This window comes from Lissotriton vulgaris, chromosome 3_2 (assembly GCF_964263255.1).
Source record: "Lissotriton vulgaris chromosome 3_2, aLisVul1.2, whole genome shotgun sequence".
In the NCBI taxonomy this organism is placed as follows: domain Eukaryota; kingdom Metazoa; phylum Chordata; class Amphibia; order Caudata; family Salamandridae; genus Lissotriton; species Lissotriton vulgaris.
Window position 1 is genome coordinate 288,357,394 of NC_141690.1, and position 24,329 is coordinate 288,381,722.

Below are 24,329 nucleotides of genomic sequence, written 5' to 3' on the forward strand. Positions count from 1 at the left end.
AGAAGTCCTTATCCTCGGACAATGGGACTGCACCTGGTGGCCCCCTGCCCTCGGAAACCCTCTCACACCCTCCCACACCCAGGCACCTTGAGACCCTTGCGGGTGAGAAGTGCGCTCTGTGAATCCCCGATTGATTGATGGGTGTGCCCAGGGTCCTTGTCAATCGGGCTCCCAGGGCCTGTGTTCTTTCCCAAAACTTTGCATTTGTTTCCACAATTGGCACATCCCTGCCCACAGGTTAGCCCCTTGAAAGGGTACCCTAGGTACCAAGGGCACCGTGACAAAGGAATGCCTCTAAGGGCAGCAGCACGTATTGTGCCACCCTTATAGGCCCTGTACACTGGCACACACACACACTGCCACCGCAGGCTGCGTGTTTTCGTGCAGACTAAACTGAAGAGTCGAGATGGCACCTTGACCACCAACACTGCCTGTGACACGGGTAAGTCACCCCTCTAGCAATCCTTATGGCCCTAAAGCCTGGGTGCGCCATACCACCGGTGAGGGTATGGCTGCATGAGCGATATGCCCCTACAGGGTCTGTGCCATTCACAGGCATTCTAAGCATAGTCAAGCCATTTTGAGAATAGGGGCTAGTAGTTTCTCATTACAAACTCCACAGCTCCATAATGGCTTCACTGAAAACTGGGAAGTTTGTTATCAAACTCCTTAAAGTCACACCGATGCCAGCGTGGGATTTCACGTGAGATGCCCCCTGACCAGCACTGGTATGGTTACTGACTGGCTACCAGCCATCTGCCACCACCAGAAGGTTCCTGGACCCTAGGTAGAGAGCCTCTGTTCCTGGGTCTTGAAAAAGTACAAACTGGGCAGGGGTCATATGACTCCACCCCCAGGATGAGCAGGTTCCAAGAAGGGGAAGCTTCTAAGGCTTGCCGTCTTTGCTACCTCCCACCCTCTGCTGCTATCAGCAGATGGCTTCCAGCGGTTCTGACCTCCACTTTGGGAGGGAAAACCTAGTGTGAAAGGGAGGTGTGCCCAGTTTGGCCAACCCCACCCTTCAGGTGGGGCAGGCCAAGTGAAGCACACATCTCAATCCCCTCCATCTTAAAGAGGAGGAGACTCCCTCAATCAGGACGAGGCATATGCCTCCTCCCATAGCAAAGGAGGGGGTGTAGGCAACCCAGGGAAAGGATCCATTGGTCCCAACCTGCATGCCCCTGTAATGCCCCTAAATATGGTTTTTAGGGGCACCCCTAAACCAAGATTTGACAAGAAAAGGAAGTACCGAAAGCTGTGCTGCAGAGAAGAGGATGACAACAACTGCTTTGGCCCCAGCCCTACCTGTCTGTTTCTGTCTCCTGCTTCAGAACCCCTGCAAGCTGAAACAGGAGTGTCCTGCAGCCAGCAGCCTCCAAGAACCCCGGGGAGCAGTCCTGCCTTCAAGGAAAGGCTCTGATCTCCCGTGGACGCTGGATTTGTCCAATAACCAGCTCAGGCACTGGATCAGGACGAAACCGCAAGTCTGCACCACCCGGCGCCCACAGCCCGAGTGGCCGAACACCACAGCGAGGTCCCCCGGCAATCCTGCCCTGAGATCCAGAGTTATAGGACCTCCTACGACCTCCACTGCGATGCCTGCAGCCTCATCTTGAAGGGTCCCTGCGACCGGACCTGAAGAGAAAATCCGACACGAAAGGACATCCTTGCACTCGCAGCCCCCTGGCCAGGCTGAAAGTGTCCCCATGCCCAGTCAACACTGCTCAGTCATCACACTGCCAGTCACACTCCAACTGACCTTCCAGTCGCTGGATACCTTCTCCAAGGCTTCTGTGCCGAGCCTGCAGCATTACTTCACAACAGACGCCCCTCATTGGTTTATATTCAGGAGGCCGACGCCTATTTTGCACCCTGCCGCCTGAGTGCAGCTGGCAGCGGACAATGATATTGCCACTAGATGGTAAAACTGTGCACAGATCTTGTGTTCGCCGACCTCTCCTACCCTCCACGATGGCGCCTGCAGTGTGAAACCAGTGGCCCCTTCCAACCGCGACCGGAGCCGTTAAGAAGACTTTGATGTTCAATGGCACCCCTGCACCCGAAGACCCTAGGCCTTGGTGAGAAGAACAGACACTGCACCACAACCCCCTACATCTCTACTTAACTTTGCTATTGTTAGTCTTCATCCTGCAACCTCTGGTGCCACATCTGCAGCCTCTTTGCTGAAAGAACCCCCACTGAAAAGCATGGGGTGCTCGATGTCGAAATTGCACCCTGCACCCATCCGCCCCTGTGCAGCTGGTGGTGTATGTTTGGTGGTGTATGTTTGGTGCTGTTTTTTGTCCCACAAACTGCGATTAACCTAACCCCCAAAGCTTGTCCCCTGCAAGCAGCGTGGCTCCAGGCACCCAGTCTCCATCGGAAGCATTGGGTCGAACTCTGATTTTTACCTCTGCACCCGGCCACCCCTGCGCCGATGGTGGTGCAGTTTTGGTACTCACCTGGCCCTTGCTGACTTTTGGCTCTGAAGACCGCGATTGGAAGTGCAATACCTACCAGTTTAACCACAATATTGTTTTCCCCGTAGGATAACATTGGACTGTGTTGAAAAGTTTTCAAGTGTAGATTTTTCAAAGTGAAAAGTATTTTTAATTAAAAACGTACTTACCTTATTACAAAGACCTTGGTCTTAAAATAAAATATAAAGTATATTTTTTGTAAGTTGGTCTGTACCTCTTTCTTGAGCAGCGTGTCCATTAGTGATAATGTGTGTGAAATAAAAGTTCAACGCTCCTCTCTGCTCGCCCACACTACTACTAATAGAGCACTTTGGGTTTTACATTGAGCCCAGTATACTCTGCACAGCTTTACCTTCTAGTGCCTTCAGAGCCTGCTTCCTACAGCAATGAATGACTTCAATTACATCATAGAGAGAACGAGGGTGGAGGCAAAAAACTGTACATAAAAGGAACATTATCTATTTTTTCCTCTTAATTAACGAAACTGTAAAATGACATTCGGTCATAAAAACAGGTGTGTTTTCTCTCCTGCAAACATGTGCTGTGAAGAATTAAAAAAAAAAATGAAAGTGCTGTACGTACTTGATGACTGTATTGTTTTCTGGTTCCCAACTTCTTGTTGCTGTTCTGTAGCTGGTTGGGACTCCTGCACAACTAAAAACAATTGGTGGGTTAACATGCAAGACCCAGAAAAAAAGTTCTGCATTTGCAACAAATTTGGAAATAGAACATTATCAGGTGATCAAGTCATGAGTATCTATGTAATTTGTACTACGGCTTTGTCATATGCCAGCACCAGATGACCTGGTCATATGCTGCCGGCACCTGGGGGTATGTTGTCCTAGGCCGGCACCAGGCTAACCTGTGTTATACCAGAACTAGGCATCTTATGCAGGCACCGGGCGAACCTATTCTATGCCAGTCGCAGGGGACCATGCCCTATGCCAGCACCAGGCGAGGTGGTCACATGTTAGCACCGGGTGACCGTGTCTCATGCTAGCACCTGACAAACTTGTGCTATACCAGTACGGGGCACCATCATTCGTGCTGGCAATAGGTGGCCGTGTCCTATGCCAGCATCAGGCTAATCCATGTAATACCCGCACTAGGCACATCATGTGCGGGCACCTGGGGACCGCCTTGTCCTGCGCGGGTACACCTGGGGAAAGCCTTATCCTGCGTGGGCATACCTGGGGAAAGCCTTGCCCTGCGCGGGCACACCTGGGGAAAGCCTTGCCCTGTGCGAGCAGACCTGGGCACCACATTGTCCGACGCGAGCACACCTGGGCACCACGTTGTCCAACGTGGGCACCTGGGGACCACCTTGGGACGAGTGTAGAACAATGCAACAAAATGATTGCATCACTGAAGAAAGTCTTCAATGACTAAGTGTGTAATACTGTCCAATACTGCAATCGATTGGACTATGGATGCTGAGTGGAATTGGAATGCTTAGGTCCCCATTGCCTTCCTTATATTGTCAATAAACAATGGGCAATGGTGAGGGCCAGTGGATCCACAAGACTCCGTGGCTGCAAGGTTTACTGCATATGCCACATAATATGCCACCGTTTTCAGGTTTCACAAAAAGGCATCGAGCTCAAAATGATGAAAATGCTGTCACAGAATGTTGTCCTTCGTGCCACTAAATCCTAGTAGCGATGCAAATGGCAAAGCACTTCACAGTGGTTTGGACGCGGTCCTGATGATGAAACCCACGTTTCAGAGAGAACCATGACATTTTTCAAAAATGTTACAGTTCCCTGTGCAATGAAAAAACAAAACATACGATGTATATAGATGTACAGAGTCGAATATGCCATTTATTAGCATTTTTAAGTGGGACAAAGCAGGTCAGAACGCCCCTCCCCTCTCACTTGTAACACATGGTTTATGTCACGGTCTTTTCTCATTTGTATGTGTATAAAAAGATTCAAGCAGAAGTAGGGCGCTAGGGGTAAAATCACACTGAAGAGTCCTTGTTTCCATCTGTAAAGTATTTCCAATATGCAATCTGGGTGTGGATAAACATAGGGCTTTGCATGTAAAGTCTGCTCTACTGTGATAATGAACTTGACATTTGTTCGGTCGTAATAAAAGCCTGCTGACTAGTACAATAGCTCTAAATGACATTTTATTTGACCATGACATATTTATGCAAAGGTACATGACTCCACCGTAAGAAAATCTAAACGAGTCCAGCAATTCTGGAAACAAAACACGAGCAACCCACTAATCTCAAGAACACAGCTGCACAGCTTAGGCTAGGTTTGTAAACACCCACATTCTTCTCAATACCAGAGCACTCTAGAGAAAAAAGGTGAGACTAGCTCCCTAACACATACAGCTTTGCCAAGAGCAGATCAGGCTACAAGACGAGGTATCCAGATAGAACGGTAAATCTGTAAATGAAGAAGAGAATCGGGATTCTGGAGCAGTGAATCCGAAGTCTAGCCCTAAAGAGAGTCACGGATAAATGAACACCATCAACCATCAGCGAGCTGAAGCAGAATTCCATCAAAAGTCTTCCCAATCGAGGTGTTGTCACATAAGGCTATATGAAGGCTAAGTGAAGGTCTGATATGTCTTGATATATAATGTTTAAGAGGCTGTACTTTTTTCTTCGCATGACTGTGGTTTATTACAACCTAGTCCCAACATGGTCTTCAAGTACTCATGCAGTTCGATGTCTGATTCAGTAGACTCTTTGAGGAAACTATCCCAGAAAAAATTCTCAAAAAAGGCATAACCCACACATGGGCGGTTGTGCTCCTGAGAAACATTCTCAGAGTATCTTTTGGCACAATTAGGCACAAGTATATGTTTTTTGAGCGGAGGTAGGAGAATTCAGGGGATCGGCCACGCCCATCCTTAACATCTGAAAGTGAACCACTTGCAATGATACTGGGAGTCATGGTCTGGTCACCTGACTTACGAGACTTCTGGCTAGTTCAACAAATCCATCAGAATGTTTCCAGATCTACACTCCCATGTGACGCTATTACAAACATGGGACAAATCTTTTTTGGTCACCTTGACCCCAAGGTATCCTGCAAGAAGAACCTATACGTAAGCATCACAAGAAACATCTTTTGAAACTAGAGCATTAGCAGCTGGTCCTGGGAACAATCTGCTATTAACACCAGGACTGCCACATAGGCCCTCATCACGAGCAAACTGAACTACGGGAACACTACGTAGGAATCACTGCATGCCTCTTCAAGTGACTACAGATAAAACGCAGCAGTAAGACTCATCCTCGAACTCCCCAAACGGACCCACATTACTTGTCGCCGTGGCAACAGCAGAGGACGCTTCTTATCACACCTGGTGGCCAAAGCTTGGAACGAACTTCCCTACACCTCAGGGCTGCCTCATTGCTCTGGGAATTCGGGAAGGGACTCAAAACCTGGCTGTTCGAATTAACAGATCTCAACATAGTAGCTAGCAACTCTAGCCCCCGAAAACCTCACAGGTGATTTGCCACACTCTACCAATGCTTGATTGACCTAGCACCTCACGCACAGCTGCTTCACCTTCAGTCTGCATCTAGGGGTGGGTGACTGATCATGGTGGGGGTAGAAGCTGGCTCTGTATATACTATACCAAAGTGAGGTATAGAGTGCACAGAGTCCAGTGGAACCCCAAAAGTAGGCAGAGGTAAAAGTAGATAGCACCTTATGTTCTATTTGTGGTTGTGTGGGCGACCTGTGAGGCTTTATCAGAGGACAGTGTTGAGCATTTGTTGTACAGTCAGACAATTTGTTTGTATAAAAAAATATTGTTTAGTCATTTTAATTCTAGAACCAAGCCAAGCCTGGTGCAGGTAAGTGAAATAATACTTTGCAAAATCTTATGTAGTGATTTACATTTGAGTTCAGGTTTGAATACAGTTGGTTGAATTACAGGTAAGTCAACAGCTCGTAATTACTTTTTAATTACTTTACAGATTGCTGTGCGTGTTACTTTTTAAGTTACTTTTGATAATCAGTGTGATCTGCCTAGAAATCACAGAAACATTTCCTAGACAAAAGATAAGTAATTCACTTTTAGTAAATTTGCAGTTTTTCAATGTTTCATTCAAACTAACAGAAGAATTTTCAAGGAAAAGCAGTCAATGCAATCCTATGGAGGGAAATGAAGTTACCCATTTGCAGGTAAGTACTTATTTGTGGGCGTAGAACCAGGGTTACCCCAGGGTCAAGGATTCACACTTTCAGAACACCCTCAGCTGCACTAGGGCGGCTGGGTGCAGTGTGCTGAGGCCCAATGTTATCCAAAGGGGGATAGGGGACCTCTGTTTACGGCTGCTCACGAGCAGCCCACAAGGTTGTGGGAGCAAAGCTCCTTGACTTAAGCTCAGGGCAAAGGGGAATCCAGTTTAGCACACAAGGTGCACCCACAGCAGCACTGGGGCGGCAGGGTGCGGTTTGGGCGATGGGTGCCCTGTTTTCAACGGGAGCTGTCAGTTTTGGGTTTTGGCTGCCGACTCGGTCCAAGAAGAATTCCGGGAGGAACCAACCAACGGCTGGGAAGGTAAGTTGTAGGACTCCGGGACGTAGGTGCACCTCGGGTTCTTTCCTCCAGGGCGGTTAGATGCAGGGGTGTCTTTTGGTTGGATTTCACCTTACCAGGCCACTAGCGGTTGGGGGTTCTACGTGCAGAAGCTGCAGGTGACGTCCGGGAGTCCTGGAAGGGTCAACTCATGGTGGACTCTTACTCTGGAGCGCTGGGGGACCTTGCTGGGACAGGTGGGCCACCCAGGTTCAGGCCATAGGCATCGGGTGCAGTGGTGGATCCAGGTGTCGGGTTTCTTTGTCCTCAGCAGGTTCAGAGTCTGTCTTGGGAGTTTCTTTTGAACAGAGCTGCTGTTCAGTCTTTGTTGAAAGCAGTCAGTCCTCCCAGGGTTCTGAAGGTCGCTGACTACAGGACAAGGCTACTTTTGGCACAGGACAAGGCGACTTTTGAGACAGGATCTCAGGAAACTGCAGACGGGCCGGTAAGGCTGGGGCCAAGTCAGTTCTTCTCTGCAGTCTCCTCTGCTGGGCGTCTTCTTTCGTCCTTCGTAGGTTGCGGGAATCAGTCTTCTTGGTTCAGTGCTGCCCCCTGAATACTGTATTTATGGGGAGTTTTAGGGGTCTCTAGGTCAGTAGGTCAATGGGCTACCGACCTTCGGGTGACTACACCCATGGTGTGCTCACCCCATGTGGGGGAGTGAGCACAATCCTTAACCTTGATTGGAGAGTGCCTGTCATCTGAAAGATGGCAGGCACTGAAGAGTGGGCTTCACCTTGCTTCCCTCACCTGAGGGGTGGGGCCGCAAAAAGGAAGGGAAACAGGAAAGGGCCCTGCTCCTGATGGCAGGAGAGGCTGGGGATTGCGATACAAAGGCGGCAAGGCCTTTGATGCTCCCCTGCCACAGATGGCTCTTCCTGGCCTGGGGAAGGTGTGAACACCTCTGCCCAGGAAAGGCTCCGTTTCTGTGCTCAGGGAGGCAAGGCTCCCTCCCCAGGGGTCCAGAAACATGTCTTGTGGCCGCAGGCTGGTGTTTACCAGTCAGGGAATCCACCAGAGGTTGGTTGTTTTTCAGGGGGCATCTCTAAGATGCCCTCCGAGTGCATTGTATGATAAATCTCACACTGGCATCAGTGTGGGTTTATTATGCTGAGAAGTTTGATACCAAACTTCCCAGGATTCAGTAAAGCCATTATGGTGCTGTGGAGTTTGTAATGACAAACTCCCAGACCACATACTCTTTATGGCTCTTCTGCACTTACAATGTCCAAGAATGGACTAAGACACTGTAGGAGTACATGGCTCATGCAACTATACCCTCACCAGTGGTATATAGTGCACCCAGCTAGAGGGGTGTCTTACCTATACCATAAGCAGTGGGTTGCAGGCATGGCACACAAGGATGTGTCTGCACCACAACGGCGAAGGAGGGGTGGGGGTATGTGGGTGTGCGCGTGTACACAGGGCCTCTAGGTGTGGCACAATATGTGCTACAGCCCTTCGAGGCCTTCCCTGGTCACAGTGCCCTTGGTACCTTTTACAAGGGACTTGCATTCGGCCAGAGCTGTGCCAATTGGGGTTAGAAGGTACAGTTTTGGGAAAGAACACAGGTTCTAGGAACATGATTGGCAGTGTCCCAGGACACATCAAGTCAGAGGGAGATGAATGACTTAACTTTAGGTTTCACAAACCAATTCATAAGAAGCCCATTCTAACACATTCTTTTCTACAGAGGACTAGCTGAATCAGACAAAATGGAAAGTGAAATCAAGCTCTAAAAATATTGCTTTTGTTGATATTTTGTGGGCAGTTTCCTGTTTTGTCTGGGTTGATATAACCTGACTATGTTTGTACGTCTGTTTATTGGTCTTTTTGCTCCAAAACAATTACTAATAAATACCTACTAGCGCAATGCAAGATCACATCCGCATCCTGCAGACATTCCGAACACTCGGAATGGGCAGCTGATAAAAAAATTATTGACATGGACAAAATGCCTGTTATGACAGGCTTTGCAATTAATAAGGTGCCAAGACTAACTCGGTATTTTGAAGAAATTATTAACATGAACGCAGATACTTACTCACGTATTGTAGTCTGTCCTGAAGCCCTGAACCAATTTTCTGTTGTGGTGTCGAAGAAGGGACCGGCACAACTAAAAAGAATGAAACAAACAGAAGAGCAGAACAATGAGACACTATTTCATACAGTTTTCTTGGGAGCATAAGGACAACAAATATGGACGACATACTGAGAAAGACGCATAAAGATAACAGACTGCCCGGCAGTGGCATACAGCAGATTACAATAAAGCCCATTGCCCCCACAGGCAAGCATTGTAATAGCTAAGTCCCAAATGAAGTGGCAAATTCTCAGCAGAATGAAAGTCAGAAAGCAAAGAAGCTGTATGCCTGAGTGCATTGCGAAAGACTATCAAGCACTTCAAAGGAAGAAGGATGCCTCTAGGGCACAGTTCTTCAAACTGTGGGGTGCGCCCCCCCGGGTGGGGGCGTAACATCTCGGGGGGGGGCGCACTCCACCCCAACATCTCCGTTCCCCACTTTCCCAATCAATGGGATAGACCTGCCCATAATTTTGTCATGTTAAATAATAATAATAATAATAATAATAATAGGGGGTCTTGTAAAGCGCTTGGTGACGCACAACGGCGTGTCCCCGCGCTAGGATGCGAGCGCTAGCAGGAGAAGGTACTAAGGTGGGAACCTACTACCGGGCATATAGAAATGTTTTTAGCTTGGCTCTGAAAATGGGCTCTGAGGGTTCCAGGCGCAACGCCACAGGAAGTTTGTTCCAGCTAGATGCAGCCAGATACCTGAAGGATCTGCCGCCCATCCGTGCTTTGGACACCTTAGGGATGGACAGGCGCCCCGAGCCAGAAGATCTGAGAGAACGAGAGGGCTCGTATTGGGTCAGCAGACCCTGTAGGGGAAGAGGTGCCCTGCCATTGACGATCCGATGACAGGTGCATAATGCTTTAAATTCCACCCTGCTTCTCACCGGAAGCCAGTGCAGGGCCTGGAGCGCGGCTTTAGAAGCTGATCTTCTGGGCAGTCTGAGAACCAACCGGGCTGCGGCATTTTGTAGAACCTGCAGGCGGCTCAGATTCTTCTCAAGAGTCCCCAGGTAGAGCAGGTTGCCATAGTCCATCTTGGACGTGACTAGTGCATGCACTAGTGTTTGGCGGGCTTTGATAGGAAGGAGCTCCAGAACCTTCCTGAGGGTCTTGAGGATCCCGAAACAGGTACCAACCACCCGATTCACCTGGGGTCCGAACGTTAGGTTGGAATCGAACCAGACACCAAAACTCCTCGCCTCCTGGCAGGGAATTGGTGCTGGTCCCAGGCAAGGTGGCCACCACGCTGACGTCCAAGCCGCTCGGTCTCCCCCCACCACCAGCACCTCAGTCTTGCCTCCGTTGAGCTTAAGGCAGTTGGCAGACATCCAGGCAGCTATGTCTTGCATGCATGCTCTGAAGATGTCTGCCGCGAGACCGGGTGCACGCGATAGGGAGATGACCAGCTGCGTGTCGTCTGCGTACGACACCATGCGCAAACCGTGACTCTCCACTATGGTGGCAACCGGAGCAACGTACAGATTGAAAAGAGTTGGACTCAGGGACGAGCCCTGCGGCACCCCCTGGTCCAAGGCTACTCGCTCGGAGTAGCAGTTGCCCTGCCTGACTTGGAAACCTCGGACAGATAGAAACGATTGGATGCATTTTAGCGCTGCACCTCCTACCCCTCCTTTGTTCAGACACTGTAGCAAGATGGAATGTGCTACAGTGTCGAACGCAGCGCTAAGGTCCAGAAGGATCAAGGCCATAGTATGGCCCTCGTCGGCACCCTGCCTGATGGTTCCGGATGCCATGAGGAGCGCTGACTCCGTCGAGTGTTGAGGCCGGAACCCAAACTGGGTGGGATGTAGAAGATTAGTATCTTCCACAAATTGCATTAACTGCAAATTGGCCACCTTCTCCGCCACTTTAGAGAAGTAGGGTAGGAGGGAGATGGGACGCAGATTCTCCAGCTTTTCGAAGCGGATATTTGGCTTCTTGCGGAGGGGGAAGCACCACAGCTTATTTCCATTCCCGAGGCATAGTGCTGGACCTGAAGGAGACATCCAACAGATGCCTAATGTATGGTTCTAGTGTCGTCAAGCTGTCCCCCGAATGGAAATATATTGTTAGGGGAAATGTCCAGCCGGACAGTTTTATTTCCCTGATATAAAGGTAATTATAAACCAATAGAACACTGAGTGTGATAGAAGCGGGACACCAGCCGGTGTCTGGCTAACACACTAAGAAGACATACAACATACAAATTAACAGGCAATAACAGGACATCTGCGTAGAATAAAACATAAACCAGACAATCTAAAATATACACATATGCAAGAGAAAAGTATAGAACAATTTATGCATTTAGTGTAATTTTGTCGACGACGTTTCGAACCATACTTAATAAAGGTTCATCCTCAGGACAGAGGGTAATTGCCTTGAAGTTACACATTCGCAAATATATCACTAATAGGAATATACATTTGCCATAACATAAGAAAAGAGGGGAGACATAAAAAGATAAGGACATGTCATTAGAACATTGCCAGGGCTGCATTCATAAATTGCATGACTCATACCATGCCAAGGTGCAGTCGGCCAAGGGGTGTGGTACATGCTAAGTGCAGGCAGTGGAAAATAACGCGAGGAGTAAGACTGGTGGCGCCGAGTATCTATGGTCCATGGCAGTGATTATGACTAGTGCATGACAAAGTGCAATGAATACGCACGTGTGAAGTGAAGCGGCAGCGAACTAGCATGCCAATAAATGCAGTGAACTGTGACAGTGCGTGACATTTGTGGGGAAGTCGAGTGGCTTACCAATTGTGTAGCACTGAGTTGGGAAAGGTCTCTTGTATTAATAATTTAAATTTGCTTGGAAGCAAGGAACCATAATGAATCTAATGGGGAGAAAAAAGGTTCAGTGAAGTGGCGCCGATTACTTCCCAATTGAAGAGTCTATAAGAAATTAGTACTACCTTTTAGGAGTGCCCTCAGTAGTAAGGTCTGTGGAGGGAGGGAACGAAATTGTAATGAGATATACAGTTAGGAAGTGGCGTGGAAAAAACGTCTAGCGAGGGGATTGTTTACCCGAAGAACGATGCTCTCGGTATCCTGGTCTGAGGGAAATAAAACGGGCGGCGTAAGTGCCAATGGTCGCATTAGCCAATTACATAAAAGGTATGCAGGGTGTCAGACGCGGATCTCACCTGGTAATACAGTATGCAAGACCTCAATGGGGATTCTTGCTGGCACCGGGAATCTGCGCGGCGCCCTAATGCAAAACGGGACGCAATGTAGTGAGCAGTGGAGTCACGTGGGGGATGGAAGCCAATCGGGTTGCGCCAAAAAAGTGTCGGCCATTTTGGAATGGGAAGGGAGTAACCATTTGGCAAATTCTTCTGACAGCTCTGATCAAAGTGAAGCACCTGGTCCTTCTAATCGAGCTCCTTTTTTATCCAGAGGCCAATCCGATCCCCCCAAGAGGGGGAAACCCAAACCAGCCCCACGAGGCCCCTATCCGTCTGGCGAAAGGAATACCAGACGTCAACACTACCAATGGTAGATCAGCATTTTACCACTTGTACTAACGCAATGCCTATTCCAGTAGATTCAGGTAATCCGATGCCATTACCCATTTTTAACCTTACACCTCAACCACTTTCTAATACTGAATTGTCATTACTAACCAAGGGCCTCTCATTTGTCCCGACGGTACGTCCCAACTATCTGGATGTCCAGACAGAGTTACTAAGGTTTTTTAGGAAATTGAGATTACATGCTTTCTTCCTACTCCATCCTAGACCAGTACTCATGCCCAATACTCCATTTCGTCCTCCCTCAACTTTCTCACCAGTAGGCTGCATGGTGCCTCCTGAGATATTGACCTTTGAGAAATTGGTCCTACAGGATCTGTCCATTTTAGAGAAGCAGCATACCTTCATTCCTTACAACATAACCCTGGAAGAGAAACAAGCACTCCTTAGCCTTAAGTCAAATCCTGACTTAATTATTAAGTCTGCGGATAAAGGCGGTGGAATTGTTTTACAAAACCTTGATACATACAAAGCGGAGGTCCTTCGACAATTGAACAATCCCTCACATTATGTTAAACTCCAGAGGAACCCAATAGTTGAGATTCAAAATCTAATACGGTTGGTCACTAAAGAAGGCCTAGAGTTAGGCTTCTTGAGCAAAAAGGAATATCTTTTCCTCAATGCCAGATCCCCTCGCACTCCGGTTATTTACACGCTACCGAAGGTGCACAAGAATGCAGAACATCCCCCCCGGCAGACCTATTGTCTCTGGTTGTGGGTCAGTCCTAGAGCCTTTGGGACTCTTTGTGGACTATTTTATTAAGGATTTCGTGCCAGCTACTCAATGTTACATACGCGACAGCACTCATATGATTAATATGATAGAGGAACATCCATTTGACCCCACGTCCAGTGTGCTCTGCACCCTGGACGTCGAGTCATTATATACAAATATTCCCCAAAATGACTCAATGTTAGTCATTGAAAAAGTTCTCAACAACCGTCCAAGACCGCATTTCATACCTACACTCTTCATTCTTCAGCTTCTGGAAATTTGCCTTTCAAAGAATTATTTTTTGTTTGATGGCCAGTACTATGGCCAGATCAAAGGTACATCCATGGGGGCTGTCTTTGCACCAAACCTGGCAGTGCTTTACATGGATAACCTTGAATGCGGGCGCATATTGATCCCGTCTAACCCTTTCCATAGTGGCATTGCCCTATGGAAAAGGTATATTGATGACATCTTCCTGATTTGGAATGATAGTGAGGATCTACTCCCTCCCTTTCTACACTGGCTTAATTCTAACTGCAGCGGCCTTACCTTCACCCTCACTAATAGCCGTACCAACATTCCCTTCCTAGATCTAAACATACAGGAGAAAGAAGGTGTCCTCATCACTAGCCTCTACAGGAAACCTACTGAGCGCAATACCTTACTGAGCTACAAGAGTAATCATCCTAGAGCGCTCCGTGACTCCTTACCCTTCTCACAATTTCTAAGGCTCAGAAGAAATTGTTATTTAAAAGAAGATTATTTCAGAGAGGCCCAGCTACTAAGTGCTAAACTCAGCGCCCGTGGCTACCCCCGCAGACTGATCAAAACCTCGTCAAAAAGAGCATGGTTTTGTCCAAGAGAAGCTCTGTTGGAATCTAAACCAAAAAAACCACAGAACCGGTTGGTGTGTGTTACAACCTTCTCACCGATATCTAATTCATTAACGAAGAGCATTAAGAAACACTGGCCTGTGTTGAATGCTGACCAATTGCAGCTAGAAAAACCCATGTTTGCCTTCAAGAAGGCTAAGAACCTAAAAGACCATTTGGTGCGGGCAGCACTACCAGCCCCTGCAGAAATGACCACAATTGATACACTATGGGGCTTCCCCAAACTCACTGGACATGTCAGATGTGGTAACTGTTCAATGTGTGAGAGCACTATAGAAGGCAAAGCGTTTATTCACAGAGATATGAAATACGAGCGTAGAGAATTCTCAAACTGCAACAGCTCAAATGCGATCTATGCTATTTTTTGTCCTTGCTCTATGATCTACATTGGTCAAACTACACAAAAGGCACGAATAAGGATGTGCCAACACCGTAGCAGGATACGCTGCAGAACTGCGAATGCTCCCCTTGTACAGCACTTCACCGAACAGGCCCACACAGAAATGGACTTCAAATGGACCATCATTTGCTTGGTGAAACCCCCCAGTCGCGGTGGCAACTTGCAACAACTTCTGAACAAAGAGGAACTGCGATGGATTCTGAAGACTAAAAGTCTTCACACTGGGCTCAATCGGACTGAGGACTGGACCTCTCTGATTTAATAATTGGATTTTACAATTACAAACTGTTTCCATTTTTCCATTGTTTTTAACTAGAACCTGGAAATACATAGGTTTTTTCCCATCATGGTGCAATTTTCCATCATGGTGCACTTGTTACAAATGAAAAAATGAATAATTGTGCTAATAATTCTGTTATCGTTTGTCTAGAGTGAATGGTACCCACTGGCATGTAATCACTATTTTTAATATCACCACCTTTCTATGGGTCTTGTTCCCACTTTGAAATGGCCGACAACTGTTTGGTGGACTCTGGGTGGGTCGTATTCCCCAGGTGATTCCCCGCCTCACTACACCGCGTCGTGCCTGCCAAATGATTACTCCCTTCCCATTCCAAAATGGCCGACACTTTTTTGGCGCAACCCGATTGGCTTCCATCCCCCACGTGACTCCACTGCTCACTACATTGCGTCCCGTTTTGCATTAGGGCGCCGCGCAGATTCCCGGTGCCAGCAAGAATCCCCATTGAGGTCTTGCATACTGTATTACCAGGTGAGATCCGCGTCTGACGCCCTGCATACCTTTTATGTAATTGGCTAATGCGACCATTGGCACTTACGCCGCCCGTTTTATTTCCCTCAGACCAGGATACCGAGAGCATCGTTCTTCGGGTAAGCAATCCCCTCGCTAGACGTTTTATCCACGCCACTTCCTAACTGTATATCTCATTACAATTTCGTTCCCTCCCTCCACAGACCTTACTACTGAGGGCACTCCTAAAAGGTAGTACTAATTTCTTATAGACTCTTCAATTGGGAAGTAATCGGCGCCACTTCACTGAACCTTTTTTCTCCCCATTAGATTCATTATGGTTCCTTGCTTCCAAGCAAATTTAAATTATTAATACAAGAGACCTTTCCCAACTGAGTGCTACACAATTGGTAAGCCACTCGACTTCCCCACAAATGTCACGCACTGTCACAGTTCACTGCATTTATTGGCATGCTAGTTCGCTGCCGCTTCACTTCACACGTGCGTATTCATTGCACTTTGTCATGCACTAGTCATAATCACTGCCATGGACCATAGATACTCGGCGCCACCAGTCTTACTCCTCGCGTTATTTTCCACTGCCTGCACTTAGCATGTACCACACCCCTTGGCCGACTGCACCGTGGCATGGTATGAGTCATGCAATTTATGAATGCAGCCCTGGCAATGTTCTAATGACATGTCCTTATCTTTTTATGTCTCCCCTCTTTTCTTATGTTATGGCAAATGTATATTCCTATTAGTGATATATTTGCGAATGTGTAACTTCAAGGCAATTACCCTCTGTCCTGAGGATGAACCTTTATTAAGTATGGTTCGAAACGTCGTCGACAAAATTACACTAAATGCATAAATTGTTCTATACTTTTCTCTTGCATATGTGTATATTTTAGATTGTCTGGTTTATGTTTTATTCTACGCAGATGTCCTGTTATTGCCTGTTAATTTGTATGTTGTATGTCTTCTTAGTGTGTTAGCCAGACACCGGCTGGTGTCCCGCTTCTATCACACTCAGTGTTCTATTGGTTTATAATTACCTTTATATCAGGGAAATAAAACTGTCCGGCTGGACATTTCCCCTAACAATATATTTCCATTTGGTATATATTTATTTTTTTCTCTTCATCTGTTGTTTGCTCTAAGGACCCTTGTTCTTTATAATATAGTACCTACCCATGGTCCTTAGCTTATTGCGCCTTGGGTGCCCTTGTCCCTCCTAAATAGTCAAGCTGTCCCCCAGCCGTTTAGGTGATGCTGGATCCCGTGGGGAGCCTGATTTCACTGATCTACATATTTTGATCAGGTCTTCTACTGGTGCGGTGGAGAAGTTAAGCAACAGATTTTGTCCATCTGCCTCACTTACTGATGCTTCGAACTCTCCCCCTGCCAAGGGTTGGACGGGAATGGCTGAATAAATTTTGGACACTGTCGCCAAAATAGTCAGCAATGAGATTGCAGGCAGCAACTGAACAACCCTCTAGTCCTGCCGAGGACTTGGGGACGACCAGGGATTTATAAACGCAGAACAATTCTTTCGCTGAATTCTCTGCACCCATGATCCTATCGGCATAGTGGGCAGTTTTCGCTCTCCTGATTAGGTTGTGATATGCCTGTCTATTGACGAGATATCTCTCTTTCGCCTGGCTGTCATAGACTACCCTCCACTGCCTTTCTGCTCGCTTAAAATCCCTCTTAGCACAACGCAGTTCCTCATTGAACCAAGGTGCCGTTCTCTGTTTACGGCCGCCCTCCTTCGGCCGGCCTAGAGGGGCCGTACGGTCCAGGGCAACCGTGATACGGTCATTAAGCAATTTATTTGCCGAATCCGCATCATCACCTCCAGGGGGGCCCTCTGCGATAAGAGCCTCATTGAACTCTGGCAGGGAGAACCTGGCCCATTTGCGCCTGAGGTAGTTAAGGGGAGTTGGGTCTGTCACCTTATGTTTAAGGAGATGGATTTCAAATGGTACCAGGAAATGGTCGGTCCAGGGGAGGGGCACGGGGAGAGCCGCTATGACTTCCTCCCAGTTCGTAAATACTGGGTCAAGCAAGTGGCCATGCTGGTGTGTTGGAAGCTGGCCCTTTAGCTCTAGTTGTAAGGCATGAAGTTCTTGACGGAACTCCATCACTCCTTTGTCTGACAGATCCTCTAAATGCATATTAAAATCTCCGAGTAGCAGAAACTTATCTCTCCGCAACGCTATCTCCGTGACGCAGTCTAGTAGGTTACCTTTAAACCTTGCCAGGGGTCCTGGGGGACGGTAAATTAAATAACCCTTCACCGTAGTGCCCCCATGAATTTTTATGGTAAAAACACCAGCTTCGCTTCCCGCCATATGGACTAGTTCCAATTGACAGGCAAGCTGCTGTTTGAATGCAATAGCTATACCCCCCCTCTGCCCTCGGGTCTGTCCAATCTCACCATCAGGTATTCTTCTGGTAATGCCTGAATGATGTCGGGGTCAGAGTGAGCATCCAACCACGTTTCTGTGAGGAATAGCAGGTCCAGTTGTCTATCCACAAGTAGGTCGTAAATATCAAGCTTATGGCATCGTAGCGATCTCACGTTGAGCAAGCCACAGGACAAGGTGGGGCTGCCCCGGGTATCAGCTATCAATGTACTAAATCGGAATTGACAGTGTCTGCAACCTTCTTCCTCCCCTATGTTTATGGTGTGAAGGCCGGGTGTGCAAGTAATGGTGGACAGACTTACAAGATCGTTCCTACTCCAAAGGATTCGGTTGTCAGGACCAGGGGTGGTGGCCCTGGGCCGTGTCCGGGCTTCGGCGCGCGCCCGCTGCGCCAGCCCGCTGCGCCGTCTGGCCATGATGCACATTATATAGTGGTGAGAGGAGGGTGGGAGGCCGGCGCGACTAGAGCGCTCCCCCAGCCACACCTAAGATGGCGCCCACCGCCGCCAGACACCGGCTCTGAGATTGGCAAGGCGAGGCAGGCAAGAAGTTAGGAGAGTGTGGAGGGTGTCAGAGTGCCTAGGTTAGTAATTCCCACATTACCACAGTTTAAAAGCCCCCAATGCTAAAAAATGTTGATCAATTTCGAAGTGCTCGTAAAAGGTTATTAAAGATAATCAGCACACAGAGTAAAATTCCAGCAAGCAAGCTCGCAGCTCTAGTAGTACTCACTAGGGAGAGCTACGAATGGGCCATATGTTGAAAGAAAACCGTGAAAACAGTCCGCTTTCGGTTTTACAGCACAGGAGACTCCCTGCTCCCACCGCAGATGATGCTTTTCAGCTCTCGGAATGAATCGTCCCGGAAGGTTAGTTCTTCACAGGAGGAGGCAAAGTTTCTCTTTAAATTACATTAGTATGGGCATGTCAATTCGTCATAAATTGTAGAATGTGCACTTAATTGACTGCGTTAAAAGCTTTAAACTGGCTTTCCCTTCAGTTTCAATTATGCAACGACTTCATGAAGATAGTGTGGACATTTACTGAGTTGGCAAAATTTAGACACATTGTACACTGACAAATTTATCATTTGAGTTTTAAAGCAAATTTGTTTTTGTGTCAATGATTATGTTTTTTAAACAAAACAGTTGGTGAGGAGAAATGCTTGCGTGTTTATTTTTTATAGGTTTGAGAAGGGCACGTAATGCAGTATCGTATTTGGTTTACTTTCATGTCATGTAGGATGATTCAAATACTCTGGGGACACTCACGGTCATTTATTAGTACATTAGCAGTTCTGTGTTTGGCAAGATGGGGCGCGGATACGGTTCAAGCAATGCCTAATTAGAGCCAGTGGTTTCCGGTACTCACCAACGGCACTTATATCATAGGGCCGGGGCTACAATGTCTGACCCTGGTGTGGTGGTCTCAATATTAATTGCCCAACTTAAAAAAAAAAAAAAAAAAATAAATAAAAGAAGAAGAAGAACATACCTTGCATGGTGACGGGCTGGTATGTTTTCATAGGCAGGCGTAGGTCTGTCCAGGCAGGCATGATTGTGTATCACCACGTTAGTGATGACGTCATCAAGCCTGTCATGAATCCAAGAATTCATCATCAATGAATGGCTTGCATTCTATTCCCCGAGTCTGCTGCACCCTCCCACTGCCTGAACCTAAGCCTCCCATTGGATAATTGTTGCTTGGGGCTGACTTATGACCGAGTAAAGGCCAGGAAGCAGCAAGAGAGCATTTTGAACTTGGGACTGAGGGCTCGTGAGGAAGAATAAACAAAAGTAAGTGTGAACTTTCCACTTGCTGCGTAGCCAGAGTAGTATAGCTTGCAGCCGTGCATTGCTACTATCCTCACTGTGCTCAATGCAGCTGTGGTCACCGCATCTTTTTGTGCGCTATGAAGCCACCTGCAGTGTTGGTGTGCTGCCTCCCAGCATGCTTATTGCGGAGTGTGCGTGAGCTCAATAGACACAACAGCCATACTCACGTCTCACAGGCATTGGCAGCATTACGGGGGGGGACAGTGCTTGTGCTGTAGCAGGCAGGGTGACAGAAATTGCCGGATATGGTCTGTGATATGCAGATGGCGGTCAATTATGTAGTGCACCAGATTCCAGAAATTTCTGACAGGTGGTGGGGGGGCCCGACATCTAACAAGATTGAGCTGGGGGGGAATCAACCTAAAAAAGTTTGAAGACCACTGCTCTTGGGTGTCTAGGCAGAAGGAAGGGCAGCTAGTGGTGCAAAGGCAGAAGGAATGGCGGCCATCGGTGCAAAGGCAGAAGGAAGGGCAGGAGGCGGTGCAAAGGCAGAAGGAAGGGCGGCCAGCGGTGCAGAGGCAGAAGGAATGGCGGCCAGCGGTGCAGAGGAGGAAGGAAGGGCGGACTGCAGGTCTGTTTGTTGGTTTTGTGCACCCAAATACACCTTCTGGGTCTAGTGAGTAGTGCTTGGCTTTCAAGTGTTGACCTGATCATTCTGATACCTATGCCAGGGGAACTTTCTAACAAATGTTGTAGTATTCATCTGTAGTGATTCATTCCATGACAAGTGCTCACTCTCCGACACCTACATTAACAGATAATCCACACGTTATACTGCATCTGGACATTGTTGTGAATACTGTTTTAGCAATTGTCCTCTTCATTTTGCCTTCAGCTTGGGTGCGAAGAACACAACTTTTAAATATTTTTTTAAAAAGTAAAAAATAAATCCCAACAGCAAAACAAAAATGTTTTTCGAAGTATACTGTTGTGACTCCGGTAGGGAAGATTCTATATCTCAGATGTAACTGGCCACAAACATGGAGTTTTGCCGGATGGCTTTGTAGTGACCCCCATCTTCCTTTAGGCGGCTGGGGCACGTGCTGTGATAACCCTTACTTCGAGGTTGCAGTCTAGCAGCAATCCCTTGACAAGAATCAGCACATATGGACATTATTGGAAAGAGGATAATTTGCTTTTTCACTAGTCTGGTGTGCGGGTGAAGATATGGCCCACTTTAGAGTCCGGTCGGCTTTCTACATCAAGAAGGGATTGTTACAGATCTGCGTATGCTCCTAATGTGCCAAGTCCTCAGAACGGAGTGCAGCTTAAATGAATGCATCATCTTGGCAAATGCAGTAGCGACCCAAGAACAAACCCTCTCTCAAAATAGTAAATCAATATCCGGTAGAACATTAAAGATCCAAAAATGTTCTCATCTGGAACTCAAATCATTGCACAGAAGTGAGCATAACCTATTTCTAATCTACCAAAATTGGTAACGCTAACATAATTTGGGACGGTCCAGATGTAGCCTCCATTATGGCAACTGATGACCAAGCCCATCAGAGACTTCCCCGAGAGAGCACAGCCACGAACCACTGCCTAGTTTTGTGGGACAAATGTAGATTGAAAGTCTGCGTAGTGTAAGTGTACACAACGGGCGCCACACCCAGCCAAGAGGACAGAGATAAGTTTGCTGATGGTTACTCTATAAAACGAAAAGAAGCCATTAGAAAAAAATCTGACCTATCCATTTCGACGTCTGTCTCCCATTAAGCCGGGTCTGGTGGCTAAGTGGACTAAAGCAGCCACTGCAGGGGCCTCATGGTCACAGGTTCAAATCCTGGTGGGTCCACTCAGCCTTTCATCTATTTGAGATCGATAAAATAAGTACCATTGAGTTGGGTAACAAACATTTGTTATTCAGCGCCAGGACACCGTCGGGTAATCGTGCGCTTTACAAATACACCTGTTATGTGCTAACGTTTTTCTTGATATACCCTGCAATGTGGTCAAAAGTCCACATTGGAAAGCTTTTCTCAGAGAGGAAAGTAATTTGGTTATCATTATTTTCTGACTATATGTTAGTACACATTTCTATAAATGCTTTTGGAAGACAACCGGACCTCCACTGCTCTGGCTGCCCTATACTGTATTCCATCACCACCTGGTGCTTGTTTCAAAGATGAAGGCCCTGTTCTCATAGCAAACAAGAGATGGATAGCCGAACATATCACTAATTTCATATGGCTTGTTGAGACGAGCAACTTACAGAACATTAATTAAGGTTTACAATACAATCCAAACCCACTTCCCAATCAGAGCTCAAACAGTGACTATACAATGTCTATCAGTGGTGCTGACCCACACGGATTCTGCTACTCTAAAGCGGATCCACAAGCCTTATGTTCTGTCAGGGCTAGACCATCGGTGGGTCGCTGATCCGGCATCGGCGATGACACGGAGGCACAGCGCATCATGAACTACAGTTCCCGGCATGCTTGGGAAAGACGTTACGTGCTTGACGCAAGGCACGGAATTCCAGGAAGTAAAGTCAGCACCGGAGAAGACGGCGGTGCCAATAATTCCAGCAGACGTCAGAGTGCGGTTGGTATAATTAGAGCTGCCAGTAAGCACTGTTACTGTGTACTGTCTTTGACTTCTGGGAACCCCGCTTTGGATTGGGTACTGGCATTTCAGAACAAGCATTTGAATGGCCCAGGAGCAGTCGTGGAAGTCAGGAGTGGCGGCTGAGGCCGCTGACACGGTAGGCGGGGCGGGGTGGGGTGGGGGGCGTCGGCGGCATGTGTGTCTGTGTGCACAAGTGTGTATGCAGTGTGCGTGCGTATGCCTGCGTGTGTGTGTGTGGTGTCCCGATGCATTGTGCCTGCGTGGGCGTATGTGTGTGTGCGCGCATGCGTGACTGTGGCTGTGTGTGATTGAGAGTGAATGGCAGGCAGGGGATGTGCACGGCGACGTGCGCGCCCTCGAGGGGAAATCGGAGACGGGAGAGGCTCGTGCATGGATACAGTCTCACATTCCCCCAGACGCCAGCAAAAGATGTCTTCGCAGACAAAGCAGGCTTCGCCTGCTTTTTAGGTCTGCTCGACCTAAAAACGAGGTGGAGATCGCCTAGTGCGTGCAACTTTTACCGAGGTGGTTCTCTCGGCTGAGAGAGCAGTTATTTCCCCGTTGGGCGAGACAGGCAATCCGCTGTCTCGTTGCGGGGAAATTCAAGGTGCAAAAAGAACTCCCTGTAGGTGGAGACAAGTGACTAATGTTTCCACAAGGCTGGTTTTGTAACCAAGTGATGATTTGAATGGAACGGTTGGGGCTCCAACCGTTCGCAAACTCATTATCTATCGCCTGACATTTAGAGCGGTCTAGTGGTGTCTAGACCCCAAAGCATCAAAGGAATATTCCTTACCAGCTGGCAATGTTAAGAAGCATATTTACCTGGCCTGATGATTACTTATTCTTTCTCTTCACAACGCTGTACATCTTTGTATCCTAGCACAGGAGTGACGATCAAGGGGGAGAACCAGAGGGAGTTATCTAACTACAGACGTGAATACATGTATGGTTAGGTATGTTGTAGACTAGCTTACAGAAATGCATTGTATATAATGGTTTGAGAGTTCCAACGCTTGCTTTATGTTCTTCTGTTACAGTTGGCTATTCCCTGGTCACACCTCATTTTTCTCTCCTGATTTACGGCCTCGTTATTTTCCTTTACAGGTAGGGATGGGGATAGTACAAATGTCCAGGATAGAAGGGTAGTTGTTGGTGTTATACTGGGTGGTTACTGAGCATATGTTCTAAGTGTCTGCTCTTGTCTTTTCAGATCTCTCTCCCCGCTGTCCCCTTCGTCTCCTTCCCTCGCCTGACTATCCAAGCAGTCTGTGTAATCCACCAGACTCTTGGGGACGTCGTGAGGGGGAAGCCATAGGTATTTCAGCACAACCCCGAAGAGACGAGAAGAAGGAGCCTGACAGAATTATCGGCCCACAAAGGCTTTTATCTTCTTGGTTGTGCTGAAACAGAAAAATGGCTACCTGAGACGACTTCATGGCAGCTTTGGCGTTGGTTCAAACAGAACTAGCGGCCTGCAACAGGGAGGTTGCTGCTTCTAGAGCAGAAACCGTCCAACTACGGGCTAGAATAGACAGGATCCAGGACAACCCTTTTGATGCAGGAGAGAGCACTACCTCATCCCCCTCGGTGGTTGTAGAGATGCCCACACAAATACCCTTGCCCCCCCACCCCCCAGAGAGGTTTTATGGGGACAACAAGAAGGTGCAAGTATTTATGACCCAAGTATTGTTGCACTTCATGTGCAAACCAAAAATGTTTTCTACCAATCAGGCTTGGGTGGCTTTTTTGATTTCTTACTTGGGGGTGAGGTGCACAGTGGGCAGTCCCTGTGGTAAGACGCGATGACCCTCTGCTCTATGACTGGGACGAATTCCGCACCGAATTCGAGAAAACATTTGATCGAAGGGCTGAAACCTTTACTGATGATCAGGAGTTGCTGGCTTTGAAACAAGGTATGTCACCAAGTCAGCGGTGCCCTAACAGCTTTTGTCGATTGGTGGTCGAGACCGATTGGCCGGAAGCCAAACAATCTGCCCTGTTTTATCAGGTCTTGAACGATGAACTGAAGGATGTGTTGGTACACATCGATCCCCAACCC

At 47.7% G+C, this 24,329-nt stretch overlaps 1 protein-coding gene across 1 annotated transcript in view; it reads right to left on the reverse strand.

The window, feature by feature from the left end:
* Positions 1 to 24,329, reverse strand: part of LOC147725712 (uncharacterized) — a 66,214-nt gene that overhangs the window by 12,349 nt on the left and 29,536 nt on the right. Inside the window, exons 4-5 of the mRNA XM_086964400.1 lie at positions 9,079 to 9,150; positions 3,063 to 3,134 (exon numbers count right to left, since the gene is read on the reverse strand). Of these exons, the coding sequence (XP_086820526.1) occupies positions 3,063 to 3,134; positions 9,079 to 9,150 (144 nt within the window). The remainder of the gene's footprint in view (positions 1 to 3,062; positions 3,135 to 9,078; positions 9,151 to 24,329) is intronic.